At 38.5% G+C, this 20,000-nt stretch overlaps 3 protein-coding genes across 8 annotated transcripts in view; 2 read left to right on the top strand and 1 right to left on the bottom strand.

The window, feature by feature from the left end:
* The window catches only part of LOC123501945 (X-ray repair cross-complementing protein 6-like), an 11,559-nt gene extending 10,603 nt beyond the window's left edge, over positions 1-956 (top strand). For all 3 annotated transcript variants that reach the window (XM_045251051.1, XM_045251052.1, XM_045251053.1), the window contains exon 13: positions 1-956. This exon is cut by the window's left edge and continues 347 nt beyond it. The gene's annotated coding sequence lies outside the window, so the exon portion shown is untranslated.
* Positions 957-1,742: 786 nt separating this feature from the next.
* Positions 1,743-5,178, bottom strand: LOC123501951 (dynein light chain Tctex-type 1-like). The gene is made up of 3 exons (XM_045251066.1): positions 5,026-5,178; positions 3,911-4,076; positions 1,743-3,566 (listed from the first exon to the last, which is right to left on the bottom strand). The coding sequence occupies exons 1-3, from the start codon at positions 5,050-5,052 to the stop codon at positions 3,418-3,420; spliced, it is 342 nt and encodes a 113-aa protein (XP_045107001.1). The 5' UTR covers positions 5,053-5,178; the 3' UTR covers positions 1,743-3,417.
* A 428-nt stretch (positions 5,179-5,606) lies between these two features.
* The window catches only part of LOC123501948 (heme-binding protein 2-like), a 16,865-nt gene continuing 2,471 nt past the window's right edge, over positions 5,607-20,000 (top strand). The window contains exons 1-5 of one of the 4 annotated variants that reach the window (XM_045251062.1): positions 5,607-5,748; positions 14,709-14,797; positions 16,985-17,114; positions 17,798-18,122; positions 19,137-20,000. The exon at positions 19,137-20,000 is cut by the window's right edge and continues 2,471 nt beyond it. In XM_045251062.1, the coding sequence (XP_045106997.1) occupies positions 14,711-14,797; positions 16,985-17,114; positions 17,798-18,122; positions 19,137-19,455 (861 nt within the window). In that variant the 5' untranslated portion in view covers positions 5,607-5,748; positions 14,709-14,710 and the 3' untranslated portion in view covers positions 19,456-20,000. Of the gene's footprint in view, positions 5,749-8,464; positions 8,581-13,741; positions 13,767-14,708; positions 14,798-16,984; positions 17,115-17,797; positions 18,123-19,136 lie in introns of those variants that run through there. The other 3 variants (XM_045251063.1, XM_045251064.1, XM_045251061.1) reach the window with 3 other exon arrangements.

The raw sequence follows: 20,000 nt of genomic DNA, 5'->3' as shown, positions 1-20,000 counted from the left end.
AGTTTTTCCTGGAGAGAAAAGTGGAAACGTTAGGTACTGTAGGTGGCTGTTGTTATTGGTTCCGGTGTGAGGGTTCAGTTCTTCTGGTGATGTGTTTATTAACCGTTAAGTTCTCTGTCACTGTTTGACTGCTGATGACTAAAGGACTCCACTTGTTTGAATAACTGTATGTCATTCTGCCAACATTATTTTTTTGTATCTGTGGTGCCTTTCAAGATTATTCATTAAGTTTGCACCACAACATTCCATCAAAGGAGAAGCCACAGCAGTCAAATGGTAAAATTTTTGGGTCTTGTGTTATTGTCAAAGGATAAATGGCCTCATGAATGGAGTAGTGTTCCAAAGAGATAAATTTGTCAGTGAAAAGAGTAGTGCTTCAATTTTTAGGTGGCACGAACTATTCTTAAAAGAGAAGTGACCACCGAGAGGAGTGGTGTGTTCGGTTAATGTTTGAGATCTTTTGAGTTATATCAGAAAGACAAATTGAGGAGTAGCAGAGTAGTATTTTAAGTTCTGATGCTTACCAATCCTTCTAAAGAAATTGCTAGTAATGAAGTAACATTTAAGTTATGAGTCTTACAAATTATTCTTTAACAGACATGTCAGTGAATGGAGTAATGGTTAAGTTTGAAGTTTTGGGTCTCTGCAAATTATTCCAAAAAGTTAAATTCTCCAAGATTAACAGAGTAGTTGTGGTTCCCCTGCTTACCTGAGGTTCTTACTCATTAACTTGCACAGGTACGTGGAGTGCAATCATTACAGAAGTGTGTTTTCTTTTTAGTTTTTATATTCTTTTATACCATGAAAACTAAAAATAGTATTAAAAAATAAAAAAAAGACAGACTATGTCCTATAACTTAAGGTAATTAGGCAGCAATCAACTAAATGTCTTTGTGCCTTACTTAGTATCTTCACCAAATGTCAGTCCTGTTCCATGATTAAAAAAGATTGTTTATTGATTGCGTGTGATTATACAACATTGTTTTTAGTGTCTCAAGCATTGTAAAAGCACCATTAATAGTAGTAGTTACCATGCTCCTTTGATATAGTAGTACTGTGCAGATAGTAGATAGTGTTATAAGTTTGTCTTACTAGGACTGTAATTCATTTCACTTATCAGCTGTCAATTACAACAAAATGACTTGTCTTACTAGGAGTATAATTCACTACTTAATTTAGCTGTCAATGCCAACAACAACAAAATAACTTGTCTTACTTACTAGGGGTATAATTCACTACATGATTCAAATGTCAATGCCAACAGCAACAACAAAAACAAAAAAAAATGCTTTGTAATTAAGGTAATAAACAGAGTCTTATGATGATCCACAGTGTCTGTTGCTGTGCCCATCAGTGTGGCAGCCTCATCCTCATCATCACTCCCTCCTCACCCCATTCACACACACACACACCATTCTGCTCACGGCTGTTCATTCTCACTTTCATTCCACTCGTCACCTTGGTTAGTTCTGATCAACTTCCACCTCAGCTTGGCAAAATTGATACAAGACTTGATATCACGTGTTTGCCATTGGTCCTTCCTATCAAGACATTCTCACTGGACCAATGGCAAACACGTGGTGTCTTGATAGGAAGGAGTGAAGCAAGAGTAGATGACAACCTCTAATCCCAAACAGCTTGTTCTCTCATCAGAATTATTTTAACCTCAGAAAATAATAGTTGTGTTTTTGTGGTTGGTTTTTCTTCCAAAACATTAAAAAGGTTTCATGATATAAATAAAATATGGTATTTCCTGTTTTATTGATAATGATAATAATAGTAATATTTCAATTATCATAAATAATAGTAGCAACATACATCACTAAAAAAAAATAATAATTCAACAATATATTCAAATGCATCAAAAAAAAAAAAAAAAAAAAAAAAAAGTCAATATTCATAATATGGAAACCGTCAAAATTTGCACACACAATGTAACCAATTAGATGACAGGTTATGCTTGCTCCAGTTGTGTTATCCGAGTTATCGTCACTGTACTGTAAACGATGGAGAGACAACTAATGGTGTAATGGTTGTCATTTAGGGGTTATGTTAAGATTCACAACACTGTCCATCATTTTGTGTAAAGTACATACAGTATATAATAATGACTAATGATTAAAAGACAATAAGTGCACTGGCTTCATGTAACAGTCATGTCAAAGGTTGTGTTTAGATTCATATCATCGTCAATCATTTTGTCTAATGTTCATAATGTCTAATAAGTGCATCTTCATAAGGCATGTCCAAAAATTTACCTAGCTACAGACTACACGTTTCATTCCTTCACAATGACAGGTTGAGAACTCTTTATCTGGAATGGTAGGATCTGCAAGGAATACTCTGGGTTTAGGAACACACACATGCCTCTATATGAGAAAGAATTACATTCTGCCAAAAGAGAAGAATATTACAAAATCCATGCAAGCCTGTTAAGGTGTGATAATGGTTACATCCTTAAAAGTTAATGGAAACTAAAAATAACATGTGTATTAGAGGATGGTAATGCAAGAAACTATGGTACTTTTGTGTCATATTGGCATGAAAGTGTTAATAAATTACAAATGTCAGCACTAACTCCACCTTTTAGAATCTTAGAGTTAACATTCTCAACCTGTTTCTTTTCTTAAATTAGTAAAAAGAAAAAATCTGGCAGGCATAACACTTGACCTGACCTAACCCTGCCTGACCCAAGCTTCAGAGACCAAAGAGGCACACACTGACTAACTCTCTACACCTCCACAGCACACTGGGAGATGAGGGGGTCAGGTCATGCGATCCTCTGACACTCCAATCTCACATCAGGTGAAATTAGGTAATATTGTTTGCATCTCATCTCACCCATTCACATACCTTTCATCATACACACACACAAACAGATTACCAGACATACTTAGATGCCTCTCATTAAATACCTACATGGACAGATTAGTAAATCATAATATCCTACCAGGTGTAGATCTTGACAATGACAGAAACATAAAATAGGAAGGAGAAAGTATGTTAAGAAGATAAAATGTGTCATTGTAAACTGGGAGTAACTAAACACATCAAAACTTACATATGAAAAACAAATAAATAAAGGTAAGAAAATCCCAGATCTACAATGAAGGGAGAAAATGGATGTAAGAAATTAAGGATCACAGAATTACCTACACTAATACAAAGAAGAGAAAGGAAATGGATGACAAAAAAATGAAACAAAAAGGATTAGGGAGTTACAGAAAGAACAAAGGAAGAGGATGAAAACTTTGATTAAAAAAAATACCAAAGAATTACACTAATCACAGAGATAGAGAAAGGGAAGATGAAAAATTTGGCAAAGAATATTCCAGAATGATGCTGATTGAAGGAAGAGAAAGGTAAAGAGAGATGAGCTGGGAGAAAGATGAAGACTTAAGCGTAGTGGTGGTAGCCTTAGAGAGCCAGGCCGAACACAGAGACGATACAGAACATAGTCTTATTCTCCCAGCGCACAGTGCAAGACCCGTCCGTGTCATTGTTCCAGTAGCACGAACTGGCCGTGTGTAGACCAGCACCATTCTTCTGCATGATGACACATGATACTGAGAAGCAGAGTTTTTTTTTTTTTAGTAACAAGCTTCTACACAACAATAAAGAAGGCCAATCTATTTGACCTTCACTTTGCTATTGCTTGAAGTAAAAAAGAGTGACACATTGAAAGGAAGATATCAAAAGATAATATTGTCTTACTGTGAACCTTACTGTGAAACCAGACGTACCATACTGTATAACATTACAAAATTTTACTGAATTCTTTTTAGGAGAATTTGACAGCATATAAGGAAATTTCAAAAAATATTCTGAGGAAAGAAAAAAAAAAAAGTAGCAACAAAACAACTGATAGAAAAAAAAAATTTGAAAAATAAGCACGAGTCATCTAGCTCACCAATATACTTGAATGCCTTGTTGAGCTTGGACAGGTTACCCAGCACGTTCTCCACCACCTGCGAGGTCCAATTGTTGACCTTGGCACTGGTGTAAGCATTGCCGCCGATCACTGTCTCGATGCTCTCCTTGATGATGGTGCTCACCTCATCCACCACAAACTGATGCTGTGGCCGGTGACAGAAAGATCAGACTTTGCTTCATATATATATATATATATATATATATATATATATATATATATATATATATATATATATATATATTTATTCAGAACTGAGAGATTGGTGAGATAAAAAATAAGAATATATAAAAATGATCTCGAGATAAAACAAAGCTAAAACTACAGTAAAAAAGCTTTGTTCAGAATTGATAAGAAAAAAAAAACAATAATGTAGGGGAAAAACAAGCAGATTAATTCAAAACAGTTTAACTATATAAAAAAAAAGCTTCATTCGGGATTGAAAAGCTGGTGAGGTAAAAATGAGAAAAAAAAATAATATAGAGGAAAAACAAGCCGATTAATTCAAAACAACCACCCCCCGAAAAAAAAGAAAATATATATAATTATATATATATATATATATATATATATATATATATATATATATATATATATATATATATCACTTTCACTCAGAGTTTTACCGAATATTGAAGGAAAACTGTGGCTGTCTTGGTGGTGAGTGTGGAGGTTATGAATGTAAGGTTAGACACACAAATATCCCAGTTAAGGTAGTGAAAGCGTGTCTATGGTATTTTAAGTTAGGTAACCGTAGCAGCGTGCATGGTAGTTAGAGAAGAGTGTGGGTATAGTGACAAATTGAGTGACGAAGTGACGAGCACACACCAACACACATTACATAACCAAATCACCCCAAACAACACGACTAATAAGCCATCCCATCAATTACACCCCGAGACTCGAGTTGAGGTAATCCACATGACAACAATACCCACAGTGAGTCACTCGTAAAAGACTCTCGAAACATCTTGACTCACACGCCCATGTACCGATGCACCGCCCGTTAAGTTAGGCCATTTTAATCGTACTCAGAACACTCCATGGGTAATTGTGATGGGTTAGAGAGGTGGGTGAGGCTCTAATTTACTTACCTCCTCGCTCTGAGTAACGTCTTCCATCTTGTTTGGGATATACGGGTAAAAATGTCAAGCAATGTCTGGCCTTCTTCTGGACTCAGCTGAGGTCCACAACACGGCGTCCGATTTCGTGACTCACGGCATTACTTCTGTTGCTCTAGTTAATATATATTGTCCCTTTTTAAGATTTTATTTCCATCTTTTCAGTTTTGAATTAATTTTATAATGTTTTAATAGCTTTATGTATTTCTAAGGAAGATGATGAATGCGCGTGTTCGATTTCTTAATTCATGACCTTAATTCAAAACATCTGATTTTCGCTCTTAAATTTTACGCTGTCCTTCTATACATATACATATACATATACATATACATATAAATTATGTCCTTTCTCTGATTCATATAACCAGTCAAGTTGGTTTCAATGCAACATATTTTCACGGCTTCATACAACCTTTATTTTCTCCCAGAGGTTAGATTGTTCTATACATATTGACGTTTTCCCTCTTTCCAGCCACTATATTAATGTTTGATCACAATTTCTAACTGTAGTTCAAGAAATGCCAAAAGACTTTTACTGAGGAGCGAGCGGTCTCGAACACTTGTGGTCAGCGCCGCCCACTACACTCTGACAGGGCAGCGGCTAGCGACCAACAGTCATTGCTAAGTGCGAGTGCGACGATACATTACTATACACTGCTACTGATCAGCTGCAGGCAGACATCTCGACTCAGACAAGTAAGACAAGTGAAAACAAATCGTCCTTCTATCAGCAACATATAATTTAATACCACCTCCAAGAAAGTATTATGTTTCCATTTTCCTTCCTTTGACAGTTCTCTCAATCTCTTGTTTCTTCATCAAGGGCTATTTTCAAAGGGATGAGTTTAGTTCTCTTAGTCGTCTTTCCACTGGTGATACAAAACTCCTATCACTAGAATACTGAAATCCCCACTGAAATACTGAGTCTGTGGAACACGTTTGCAAGTGTTGAATTATTAAACACTGAAATTAACGTTTACGGTTTTATTGTATTATTTTCAAAGGATTAACATTTTTTTTTCTATCAGTGGTGGTATATATATTCTTTTGAACTATATTACTATTATGAGATCGAAGAAAACATTTGAAAATATACAGTAACAAACGGCATGGATGGTGTAATGTGTTGGGAAGTAGCAGAGATAAGCTACCCCTGCATTGCCATTCGGTACCCTGCCCTGGCAATGATAAACCCAACGTACCTTCAAACTAACTTGCAACTTGTCGTGTTTACAGAGGGAGACAAAACACAAAAGGTAGCTGTGTTATTCATGTTGCAGGGACTTAAACTAAATAAAAAAAAAAAAAACTTTACAGAAATTAAATCAAAAAGTTATAAAAAAAAAAAAAAAGCGAAAACACAGCCCGCGTTGCAATTACACGTAAATTCGTTATACATGTTACAGGAACTCTTGGCACGTGTCACTGGGAGGCCTTTTGACTCTTGGCACCTTTCCTTTATTTATTTTTTTTTCAGTGTTACGAAATTATAAAAGTACTGAGGCCCTTGAAACCCCAATTAAATAACCAACGTAGCCTGCAAGGAGAGAATAGTTTGAGAATGTTCTTGGGATAATATAGGACATTTTTTGAGAGGCAAGAGTGAAAAAAAAATTCTTCTTAAAACTTGAATATTATATAAGGAACAGATATGAGTAATGGTAGGGAACACTTGTTAAGAGAGAAGGTCGAGAATAAGCCAGTCAAGTAGAAATGTGTGATGGACATACGGTGGCGTTGTAAACAATATGAGCGACAAAAAATAGTAGTAGTAGTAGTAGTAGTAGTAGTAGTAGTAGTAGCTGTAATATAGTATTTAACCAGAAACTTTAACCAGAAACTTTACATAATTTCACGTTGCAGAAATATTAACATGTACCTTTTTTTTTCTTTTCGTTCAGCTTGTCAATTATCTTACTCCATCTTAGAGTAGGCCATGAATAACGCGTGTTTGGCATTGCTGTTTGGAGAAGGTAAATGATGCATGCTCGGTCTGCTTAGTGCTGGCTCTGATGGGTTACGGTAATCAATATTCCAATACCAGAACTACATGCTCTTCTTCTTCTTCTTCTTCTTCTTTTCTTAATTGTTCTTGTACTTCTTATCCTTCTTCTTTTCTCTTCAATTATCTTCTTTTGATCTTCTTGTTCTTGTTTTTTTTTCTACTACTACTACTACTACTACTACTACTACTACTACTTTACAATTCCCGATGGGGTGAGTCGCTCTTGTAAGCTCTCCCCATGCAGTGACTTATATCACGTGCCTCGTCCTCCTCTTCCTTTAGGTCCCGCTGCATCACTCCTCCATGCCCCCACACCATCCATCCCCTATATATGTAGCTTACTGATAAGAAGTTCTCTATACATTTCTGACACCCTGAAATACCCATGGGTAACCGAAAATCCTTGTCTGCTGGTGGAAACACGGAGTAGTACGGAAAAAAATAGGAAAAGTCTGCAAGTGTTCCAAGATTCTCAAGGGCGAATTCTTGGAAACCGAGGAAGGAGGAAGGAGGGAAGGGAGGATCAGACGTTAATCACCCGTATCCCCTCCTCCTCCTCCTCCTCTTCTTCTTTTTCTTCTTCCACCCTCCAAACGTGGTGTGTAGTATCCGTTGCATCATAAACCTGCATGAAATCTTAAACGGAATTCTGGTAACGCGTGTTGTGTATCTCGGGATATTCTCTACGTAAGGTTAAATTTGGGAGATATTTATTTGTTATTATTGTTAGCATTGTCATTATTTCATTTTTATAGGTTGAAATATTGTGAATTTTCTACTCCTTTTCTCCTTCCCTCTACGAGATTGATATGTGTAATAGTAGTAGTTGAGAGAGAGAGAGAGAGAGAGAGAGAGAGAGAGAGAGAGAGAGGATGGGGGGCCAGGTCTTGGTGGGGGGGATTATTGTTTACATTCTGGCGTGAAAGGTAAGGAGAGTGTAAAGTTGCTCCTGCCTCTGCTCTGCCTCTCTTCCCTTCCCTTCCTCTCGGCCTTGATCTGAGCGTCCCGCCGTCTGCAAAACCAAGGTTGCGCATCTGCCATTTCTTTTACCTCACTGCCACACTCACGCCTCATAAACACCCGTAAATCCACAGTAAAGGGACTGAAACATTTTACAATAGATTTAGAGACGTGCTTCAGGGATAAACTTGTGTCAAAACGTCCTTTACCACATCAAAACAAACACGAGAACTCGGTACAAAAGAACCCACTGACCTGATTTTTCATGACATCACAACACTCACGCTGATTGGCCGCTCTAGCAGTGACGCAACACCTTCCTAAGCCAGTGATTGGTCTAGGTGGAGAGAGACGCAATAGTTGTCATTCGCATCACCCAAACAAACCTTGTGATTGGCCACGTGGTTGTGTCTCCCCGTGGCATGCTCCTCCCCCTGCTACCCCTCCGGCAGCAGCGGCAGTAGTAACACGTAAGGCCGGGCCGAGATTGGTAGTGTTGACTTACCCTTGGCGTGGAGGGTTAGTACGCCGCCACCTGTGAGGGAAGCGAGGTAAAAGAGAAGGTAATGTCAAATGTCACGTTTACCTGGTGGGAGAAACGAGTGCCAGGAAGCTTTGGCAGTAGTAAGTGAAGACGAAAAGTGACTGTGAGAGAAGGCCGGGACAGGAAAGGAGTAGCAGGCTGACTGACAGACAGACAGGAAATTCTATGTGTATGTGTGTTGGTGTGTGCGTGTGTGTCGTGGTGTACGTCAGTGAAACCCCGCAGTGCACATGTTACTGTTCAATGTGGCTGTGATGTTACTGGGAGGCGGCAAGGTGTTGTTACTATTGCATTACGCCAACACCGGGTGACATTTGTGCCTTATGCGTGGCTCCCGCTCCGCTCATGCAGGCACTCGAACCTTCCTTCCTCCACACACACACACACACACACACACACACAGAGAGAGAAGAAAAGCATGTACATAATTAGTTTTACAGAAGAGCAGTGAATCAATGTGTGTGTGTGTGTGTGGTTCAAGGAATAGATAACGACGAAATATTATTAAATACATGCTTAAGAAACACACACACACACCACCTGAAATGACAAGCAGTGTAGCTGACTCGTTATGACTATATTGATGCCGTCTAGTGCTGCCTCGCTCGTGTCAAGGGCCCTGGCGCGGGGATAGGGGGTGGGGAAGCGATCACGGGGGCAGATTAACTTCTTCAGTACTGGGACGCTGTTTTACCATGAGTTATGAATATGACTGGACGATTTTATTTACACTAGGAAGGGTCTTTGGAGGTTAGAAGATTACTGGCCAGTCTTCACTATTTCAATCCCCACATAAGTTTATGAATCTGTATAAAATCACCAGAATGAATATGAAAACGTATCATGGTACTGAAGATCTTAACGTGACGCAAGGAACGGGTTAATAAGAGAAGGAAGGAAGAAATATAAATGTTGGTACTGTGGGATTTCAAAGTGTTAGAAAAGGTGGCAGATTTGTTGTTATTGTTGTTATTGTTTTTTTTCAGGTGATACAATGAATAGGTTAAGTTCTAGAGGAGGAAGACATTTAATAAAAAAAAAAAAACTTAAATTATGTTTGCTGAGGAGATAAGTATGAGGCAATGACTAGCTGTGTTGTAGCTTAGAATATTAGGATATACGAAGTGAGATTGGAATTTGTTTGTCATTTTTTTGTTTTAGTGTTTTAATGTGATGCAAGGAACAAGTAATATGATAGCAGAGGGAAGGAAGGAGAGAAGGAACCGATGTATTGGAGTTAGTTGGTATTTTTGTTAAGGTAGAAGAAAGGGAGGAGAGAATGGAGCGTTTGTTGCTGTTTTGTTTAGTGTTTTGATGTGACGCAAGGAGACAAGTGATAAGGTTTAACTACATGGAAGAAAGGAGCGAATTATCTAATGTATATAAGGAATTCCAGTGTTACAAAGCGGTATTATATTTTGTTGCTATATTTCTTAGTGTTTTAATGTGATGCAAAGAGAGAATGAGTGAATGAATAATGGGTAATGCAATAAACAATGATATATTACGTTAGAGAGAAGGAAGGAGAGAATTAACTGATGGAATTTGGAATTTGAGTTTTACAAAGCGATATTAGAATGTGTTGTTATGTTTCTTAGTGATACAAAGAGAGAAAGAATGGATGAATAAGGCCTGTGATGCAAGAAACAATGATAGATTACGATAGAGAGAAGGGAAGAGAGAATTAACAGATGTATATATGGAATTTGTGTTATAAAGCAATATTAGAATTTATGGCCATATTTCTTAGTGTTTTAATGCGATGCAGAGAGAAGGAATGAAGGAATAAGGTCTGTGATGCAAGAAACAATGATAGATTACGATAGATGAAGGGAAAAAAGTAAATGATGTACATATATAATTTTAGTGTTACAAAGTGATATTAGAGTTTGTGGTCATATTTCTTAGTGTTTTAATGTGATAAGAAGAGGGAAGGAGTGAATGAACTATGTGTAGTAATTTCCCAGGCTCTCCCAAAGCATCTAACACTCCCCCAGGTTACTCATACACCATCCCACACTCTCCCAAAACACATCATACCTCGTCAAACTCTCTCACTCCTCAAAACTTTCCCAAAACAGACCACTGTCCTCTCCCTCACTCACTCATCAGCTGTTACCATATGAAAGGAGTTGACGTAAGGAATTTAAAGTAGAAGAGAGGAACGGAAGAAATAAATATGTAGAGCAGGGTAGAATTTGTGTGGAAAAGAGAATAATAGGTATTGATTTTTCTTCTGGGTTTTTATCAGTTTAGTTATTATTTATTACTGTTTTCTCTAGGTGGTGCAAGGAGCAGGTTATAGAGGAAGAAGGGGGGAGGGAGAAGTTGAGTAGAAGTATTGGTTAGGTAGGGTTTCCAATGTTACGAAACACGAGAGAGAGAGAGAGAGAATAATGTTACTTTTCTATCCTTTAATCATCTTTTTTTATCCCTGTTTGGTGTTTTTTGTGTGTTTTATCATTCTTTTCCTTTGTTTAACCCCTTCAGTACTGGGACGTTTTATTACCTCGAGTTTCTGGAATACGACTAGACGATTTTATTGCCATTAAGGAAGGGTCTATGGAGGTCGGAGGATTAATGGCCAGTCTTCACTATTTTAATCCCCCACATGAGTTTGTGAAGCTGTATAGAATCACTAAATAGTAACAAGAATGAATGTGAAAAATGGCATTGATCAAATATTTCCGAATAATACTAATACCCTTCCTTAGTGTGTGTGTGTGTGTGTGTGTGTGTGTGTGTGTGTGTGTGTGTGTGATGGGGTTGTATCCATTTAGCACTAGTTTATCACACAACATACCTACGTAATACAGAACATCGATTTGTCACTTAATCAATAACAAGGTGAGGGTGTTATATTTCGCCTCAAACTTTACATTATAAGAGTGGATTTTAGTTTAAACGAGCAATTAATGAGTCTAATGGGTTAAATACATGGAAGATAGTTGCTATTTTACTTGTTGTGCTGTGTGTGTGTGTGTGTGTGTGTGTGTGTGTGTGTGTCATAAGGACGGAAGTCTGGTATGTAAACACGTGATTGTAGGGTGTTGTCTGTTTTCTTTTCGTTTTTTTTTTTTCTTTTAGTCTGTTTCCTCTACGCTTTTTTTTTTTTCACTCTTTCTTCCAACTTCTTATCATCTCCTCATCTTTTCCCCCTTCCCCGCAGTACTATACCACTGCTACTGCTTCTACTACTGCTGCTGCTACTACTACTACTACTACTACTACTACTACTACTACTACTACTACTACTACTACTACTACTACTACTCATCTCCTTATCACTCTCTCCCCCGACACCCTCATTCTACTACTACTACTACTACTACTACTACTACTACTACTACTACTACTACTACTACTACTACTACTACTCATAAACCATAGAAAACAACATAAACTGGTATAACACACACACACACACACACACACACACACACACACACACACACACACACACACACACACACACACACGTACACTGTTTATCATCACCCACATAACAGAAAGAGAGAGAGAGAGAGAGAGAGAGAGAGAGAGAGAGAGAGAGAGAGAGAGAGAATGGTATTTCTATATATAGTTCAAGTTCACGTAGGAATGACGTATTCTCTCTCTCTCTCTCTCTCTCTCTCTCTCTCTCTCTCTCTCTCTCTCTCTTCCATTCAACAACTAGAGCTTTTGTGTGTGTGTGTGTGTGTGTGTGTGTGTGTGTGTGTGTGTGTGTGTGTGTGTGTGTGTGTGTGTGTGTGTGTGCGCTTAACTTCCTGTCCTTTATTTTTCGTATTTTATCTCTCTCTCTCTCTCTCTCTCTCTCTCTCTCTCTCTCTCTCTCTCTCTCTCTCTCTCTCTCTCTCTCTCTCTCTTCCTTTCCTTTCCTCCTCCTCCTCCCTCCTCCCTCCCTCCCTCCCTCCCTCCCTCCCAATATAACACCTGCGTAATTTCAAGCAACTGTCGAATACGAGAGAGAGAGAGAGAGAGAGAGAGAGAGACTGACTTAATTAGCCACTCAGGATCAATTCGCATGTTTATAAAAGGACATAATTCCTTAAGGAGGACAAGGAATGTGTGTGGAAGTAGCCAGGCAGTGTTGACAGTATTATAGTATTGTGTTCAAGTCTTCTTCATGTTTATTTCTCCTATTTATTTATCCTTTCTCTTGACTTTTCTTCTTCATCTTCTGTTGAGTGTTCTTTTCCTATTCTTCTTATTATTCCTCCTCCTCCTCCTCCTCCCTCTCTTTTTTTTTCTGTTCATTTTCTAACTGGTTCTTGACTTTTCTTCTCTCTCATCTGCTTGGGTGTTCTTTTCGTATTCCTCTTCCTCTTCTTCTTCTTCTTCTTCTTCTTCTTCTTCTTCTTCTTCTTGCTCCTCCTTCTCCTCCTCCTCCTCCTCTTTTATTTTTCTTTGTTTTTTTTCTGTTCATTATCTAACTGGTTCTTGACTTTTCGTCTCTCTCTTCTGTTTAGGTATTCTTTTTCTCCTCCTCCTCCTCCTCCTCTTTTTTTTTCTCTGCTCATTTTTAAAGGGTTCGTAACTTTTCTTCTCTCTTTTTTGTTTGAATGTTCTTTTCCTCCTCCTCCTCCTCTTCTTCTTCTTCTTCTTCTTCTTCTTCTTCTTCTTCTTCTTCTTCTTCTTCTTCTTCTTCTCCTTTTTATCTGCTCTTTATCTAACGAGTTCCTGTCAGTTTTAATCTTCCTCTTCTGTTTGAATGTTCGTTTCCTATTCTTCCTCCTCCTCCTCTTCCTCTTCCTTCTGAGTCTTTTTTTCTGTTCTTTTTCTGTTCTTTCTCTTAACTGTTTGATTCTTCCTCTTTTGTTGCCTAGATATTATTTTCCCCTTCATCCTCGTCCTCCTCCTCCTTTTCCTTCTAAGTCTTTTTTTCTTGTATTTTTCTAACGATACCCTTAAGTTTTTTCTTTTTTCATCTTTTGTTGCTTGAATATTATTTTCTTATTCTTCGTCTTCTTGCTCTTCCTTCCAAGTTTCTTTTTTTCTTCTATATTTTTTTCTCTTTTTGTAGTGCCAGGCTAACAAAATCTATATAACTGAGAGCAAGAAACACCGAGAACGTAGCTAATCATCTCTCTCTTGAAGGACAAACACAAACACCTACAGAATCTGGCTAATTATCTCGTGCGACCTTGAAGAAATAAAAGTGGTGAGAGAGCAGACCGTTTCAGTACACGGGTCTTATGTGTGGTGGTAAGTCTTTTCTGGTATTTTTCACTCGATTATATACTGACAGGTTAACTAAATTGGTGCATAATTGAGAAGAGAAGCAGTGTAGACGTAGCTAACCATCTCTCTCTCTTGGAAATAGTCTTGGTGAGAGAAATAGTAAGTCTTATTAGGGATCGAGGCGTCAGGCAGATCACATTCGCATCCACCAGAAAAAAAAGAACAATAAAAAAATGCAGAAAAAGGAAAAATAATTAGGTAATGTTTTTTCAGGTGTTTTATCTCTTGTTTATATAGTGACAGGTTAACTAAATTGGTGCATAATTGAGAGGAGAAGCAGTGCAAACGTAGCTAACCATCTCTCTCTCTCTCTCTTGGAAATAGTCTTGGTGAGAGAGCGGATCGAGAGTTTCAGGATACTGGTCTAGGTCTTAGGTGTGGAGGTGAGCAGGTTTAGGGGTCGAGGAGTCAGGCAGAACACATTCACATCCACCAGAGAAAACAAAACAAAACATATAAACAAATCAGTTAATTACTTAAAAAAATACTGCAGAAAAAAAGGGAAAAATAATCAGGTAATGCTTTTCTCTTGTTTTTATAGTGATTGTTTAACCAAATGTGTACCTAACTGGGAGGAGAAACACTGGACACGCAGCTGATCACCTCTCTTGAAAACAGTCGTAGTGAGAGCAGAGCGTTTTAGTACACTGGTCTATGGCTCGTTTTCTGAATCACTTCTGTGCTTCACCTCCACTATTTCAGAAGGCTTTATTTGAATTTACACGAGTTTTTAAGGTGTTTTATGGTTCTAGAGGCAGAGTGACAAGATTTCTACATTACTAACTGGAGAAACACTCTTGAAAACCCCGCGAATCATCCATGTGTCCTTGGAATATAGTCGTGGTAGAAGAGTGGGGCGCTTCAGGACAGCAGGCCTTCTAAGTTGTATGTGTGGTGTTCTTGCAGAAATGGTCATGTCAGCCATCCTGAAGGACCTGAGGGCAGCCTTTGGGGATGTGGAGGCGGCGCCCTACACTGTGGTGGTGGAGCGAGGGGTGAGTCACCTAATCTGACCTTACTTGATTTAATTTTGAAGTAATTTGTTGCTGGTGTTGTTAGTTTGTTTTATTTATTTGTTTATTTATTTATTTTTTTTTAATTTTTGGATGTTAATGACCTGATCTGACCTCACTTTGACTTACCTTTCCTCTCTAACCGTACCTAACCTAACCTCGCCTCATCTCACCTAACCTCACCTCACTCAACCTAACCCAATCTTACCTAAGCTTACCTTACCTTACTTCACCTAACTCAACCTAACCTAATCTTACCTGACCTTACCTCACCTAACCCAACCTAATCTAATCTTACCTGACCTTATCTTACTTAACCTTGTCTAACCTTACATTTGATATCAATCTCTAATGTATTTTGTTTCCTTGCTTACTCTGTTTTGTTTTGTACTTTTTTTCTTTGACCTCGCAGTAACGGTGACCTAACTTTAATTGACCTAGCCTTGCGTAACCTTACTTAACCTGACTTTTGAGACTGAAGGAACTTATATCATAGTTATCTTGTTATTTTTAGTTCTTGTTTTCTTTCTTTTTTTTTCCCTTTTTTGCCATTACAGTGACAATGACCTGACTTGACCGTATGTGACCTAGTTTGACCCTGAATTAACTGATCTCATGTGTTATTATCCTTCCATTTATTTTATTCTATCTATTTATTATTTTTTATACATTTTTATTGGTCTCTCAGTAACGGTGACCTGAGCTAACTTGACCTAACCTAACCTCATTTTATTTGACCTTGAAGTAATATATTCCACGTTTTTAGTTAGTCTTGTTCTTTTGTTCTTGTTCTCTACTTTTTCTTGTCCTTGCAGTGACATTGACCCGAGCTGACCTGACTTGACCTGACCTTAGCGAGCCTGACCTTTTACTTGACTTTAAAGTGACGTGGTCTTCCTGTTATCGTTTTTTATTTTTGTTTTCATGACCTTTTAACGATGGTGACCTGATGTAACCTGACATTAGCTGAGATGACCTGACCTTTAATATGACTCTGAAGTGACGCATTCCTTTTGTTCTTTCTTTTTTTTCTTTCTTTCTATTCTTTTCTTTTTCTTTCATTCATTCATTCTTTTTTCCTTTTTCTTTTCTTCTTCTTGTTTTTGTTCTTCTTTTTGTCTATTTCCTTCTTTTCTTGGCCTTTTAGCCTGACCTTCCCCTGACCTTGGCTTGACCTTTGTGTGACCTTTCGCGAGGATAATTATGCATGTGTGTTTGACCTTACCACCATTCTGAAGATTTATGTGTGAATTATAGTAACTGTGTTTTGTCATGGGGATAATAATGGTTCCCCTCTCTCTCTCTCTCTCTCTCTCTCTCTCTCTCTCTCTCTCTCTCTCTCTCTCTCTCTCTCTCTCTCTCTCTCTCTCTCTCTCTCTCTCTCTCTCTCTCTCTCATTGAATATATGTATGTATGTATTTAGCTGTTTGTCTATCTGTCTCTATCTATCTATCTGTCTATCTATCTACTATTCATATATCTGTTTATTTGTATGTCTGTCTGTCTGTCTCTATTTATCTATCACTTTGTTTCTATGTCTATCTACCTATTTGCCGTCTATCTGATCCGTCTATCTATCTCTGTCTATCCATCTTCCTATCATTGAATCGATATGTCTATTTCATCTGTTTATATATTTACCATTGTCTGTCTCTCCGTCTCTATCCATCCACTTATCTCTCTAACAGTGTGTCAATCAGTCAATATGTTTGCTTAACTAACTATCATCTGTCTACCTTATATTCTCGCATTTATCTTTATCATCTCACTCACTCTTCTTATCTCATCACATCGACATATCTCTCTGTCTATCTATCCATTTATCTATCTGTCAATACATCAACCTCATCTTCACCATCATTAATCGCACACCAGACTGCCACTCCCAAGTCTCTCTCGAAACCATCAATGCTATCCGTGCTCTATTAGATACTTTTACTTCTCAGCCTACGCTCATCATCACGGGAAATTTTAATCTACCAATTATAGATGGTCCACGACTCCATCAAAGGAGGCTCATAAAGTATCTGAATTACATACCAACTTCTCACACCTCAATTTTTTTAATCTATTAATCACCTTCCTTTCACTCTCCCCGACCTCATCACACCAACACACACCCTCCCTCTACCACCATCACACACTGACGCTTCTCCTCCCCCCACACAGGGTTATGAGGAGAGGGTGTATCCAGCAAGGCAGTGGGTCTGTACTACAATGGCAGGCCCCAGCAGACACGACCTGGTGACGCCCATGTTCAGGAGGCTCTTCTGTTACATCTCCGGCAGGAATGACCCGAGTGAGTACTAGTGGTGGTGGTGGAGGTGGTGGTGGTTTGGTTGTGGTGGTGGTAGTAATGGTGGTGCTGGTGATAATAGTGGGGTTAGGTTAGTAGTAGTAGTAGTAGTAGTAGTAGTAGTAGTAGTAGTAGTAGTAGTAGTAGTGGTGGTAGTAGTAGTAGTAGTAGTAGTAGTAGTAGTAGTAGTTGTAGTAGCAGCAGCAGCAGCAGTAGTAGTAGTTGTAGTAGCAGCAGCAGCAGTAGTAGTAGCAGCAGTAGCAGTAGTTGCAGTAGTAGTAGCAGCAGTACTAGTAGTAGTAGTAGTAGTAGTAGTAGTAGTAGTAGTAGTAGTAGTAGTAGTAGTAGTAGTAGTAGTAGTAGAAGTAGAAGTAGTAATGGTGGTGATTATGATAACAGTGCTAGTAATAGCGAGATAGATTACGTGAGGTTAGTAGTAGGTAGTAGCAGTAGTAGTAGTAGTAGTAGTAGTAGTAGTAGCAGTAGTAGTAGTAAACGAGACTTCAAACATTGCATCTCTATTAAAATTTCTCATCAAGGAAACTAACTCATCTCTTCCCCTGATTACACTCTCACACCACGGCGATGCAGAACCCAAATCAACAATAATGATAATGATAGCAACAACAACAACAACAACAACAACAACAACAACAACAACAATCTAAGCATCCTTCCCTCAACAGACGTGAGGATCGACATGACAACCCCGGTGGTAACTTTAGTGGAACCGAAGCGAAGTGAGGGAGAGAAGAACGGAGAGAGCAAGGACATAAAGACACAACACTGCTCTTCTAACGGCACGTCCTCGCCTACTTCCCCTGCTTCCTCCTCCTCCTCCACCTCTTCCTCCATCTCCACCCCCTCCTCCCCGGCCTCCTCGTCCTCCTCCCCGCTGCCTGTGTACACAATGGGTTTCCTCATCCCCGCGTCGCACCAGGAGACACCGCCGCCGTCCTCTGATAAGAATATTTTCTTTGAAGATCGCCCACAGTTAGTCGTCCTCTGCAGGTGTGTGTGTGTGTGTGTGTGTGTGTGTGTGTGTGTGTGTGTGTGTGTGGTTATTGTGATATATTGGTTGTGTTTCTATATTTATTGTTGTTGTTTTTGTTGTGGTTCATTTCTTCCTTCTCCACTTTTTTTTTTTTCCTCCTGTTTTCATCTTTCTTCTTCGTCTTCTAGCTGTTTTCATCTTTCTTCTTCGACTTTTGTTTCTTATTTTCTTCTTCGTCTTTTTTCTTTTTTCCTTTTATTATTCTTTTTCGTGTTTAATCTCGTATTCTGAAACGCTTCGCTCTCTCACCATCACTATTCGAAACCCCACAAAAATCACTAGTCAGGTTCTCAAAAGTGCTTCTGCTCTTATTACTATGAAAGTATTGTTAATCTGTCATTAGAACCGTAAAGAGATAATTAAACACCCACATCACTTCATCTGGAGAGCATTTTGAAGATAATAGAGGGGGTGACAAAAGTGTTTCAGGATACACACAACCTTAACTAATTTCATCTTTGCTAACCTTTGCCTAACTTAACCTAACCTATACCTTCATCTTAGCTATCCTTTCCCTCATCTACCTTAGCTAACCTCATCTTAGTTAATCTTTGTCTCATTTCCCTTAGCTAACCTCATCTTAACTAATCTGTGCCTCATCTATCGTAACCTAACCTCATCTTAGCTAACCTTTGCCTCATTTACCGTAACCTAACCTAACCTTCATCCTTACTAACCTTTCGCTCATCTACCTTAACTGACCTCACCTTAGCTAACCTTTGGCTCATTATCGTAACTCAACCTCATCTTAACTAATCTTTCCCTCATTTACCATAACTTAACCTAACTCACCTTACTGAATCACTCGCTCATTAACTCACTCACTCACCCACCACCTATCTTTTACTCATTACCGTAACCTAACCTCATCTTAACTAACCTTTCCCTCGTTTACCATAACTTAAACTAACCCACCTTATTAAATCACCCACTCACTCACTCACTCACTCACTCACTACCTCCACACACAGGCGGTTCAGCGGGTACATGAATGATGAAGTGGTCGCCAAGGAACTCGCTGCCTTACACCAGTCAATAATCAACAACGGAGAGGAGGAGGGCGTGGACTTCTCCCGTTACTATGTGGCAGGTTATGATCCACCCTTCAAACTGCTGGGGAGACGGAACGAGGTGTGGGTGGTGAAGAAAGTGAGCGAGAATAGGCTGAATGGATGCAATGGAAGCGAGGTGTCGCTAAACGGGGTGCTGATGAAGGAGGAGCAGCTGGGTGATGATGATATGGTACAGTTGGTTACAGAGAACGGGAATGATGAAGTGATGTTATCCTGAAAGACGATACTGGAGGAGGAACTGTGGAGCTGGTGGTGATGTTTGGTGATGCGGTAAGTGTTGGTGTTGAGAGAAACTGTGCTTGGTGCTTTGTGGTGTTAGTGTTATAGTGAGGTTGTGATGTGTCTCTCGGAAGGAAATGAAAGTAGAGTTGAAAAAAATATGTGTTTGAAAAAGAGTATATTTTTCGAATTTCTAAAAAAGGGGATATGAAAAACAGTGAAGTGAAGTGAATATATTTAAAACTGATGGGGAAATGGAAAAAAAAATAGTGTTTGAAACGAATATTTTCAGACCAATGGAAAAAAAAAATATGGGGAAAAAGGAATAGTGTTTTAAAGAATATAATTAACTATTTTAACTTAATACACTTTTACCTTTCTTTCTTTTGATGGGTACTGAAGTCGTTAAGAAGAACAATTCGTATAAATTAAGAACTAAATAAAATAAAGCGAAAAATATTTTAAAAGATATACAATTGACTAACGTGTTTAAAAATGAATTATGTTTGTTCATTAATTGTCCCGGCAAAGTATTAGAGTAAA

The sequence above is a fragment of the Portunus trituberculatus genome, chromosome 10 (assembly GCF_017591435.1).
Source record: "Portunus trituberculatus isolate SZX2019 chromosome 10, ASM1759143v1, whole genome shotgun sequence".
NCBI classification, from domain to species: Eukaryota; Metazoa; Arthropoda; class Malacostraca; order Decapoda; family Portunidae; genus Portunus; species Portunus trituberculatus.
This window is presented reverse-complemented; position numbering and strand designations above follow the sequence as displayed.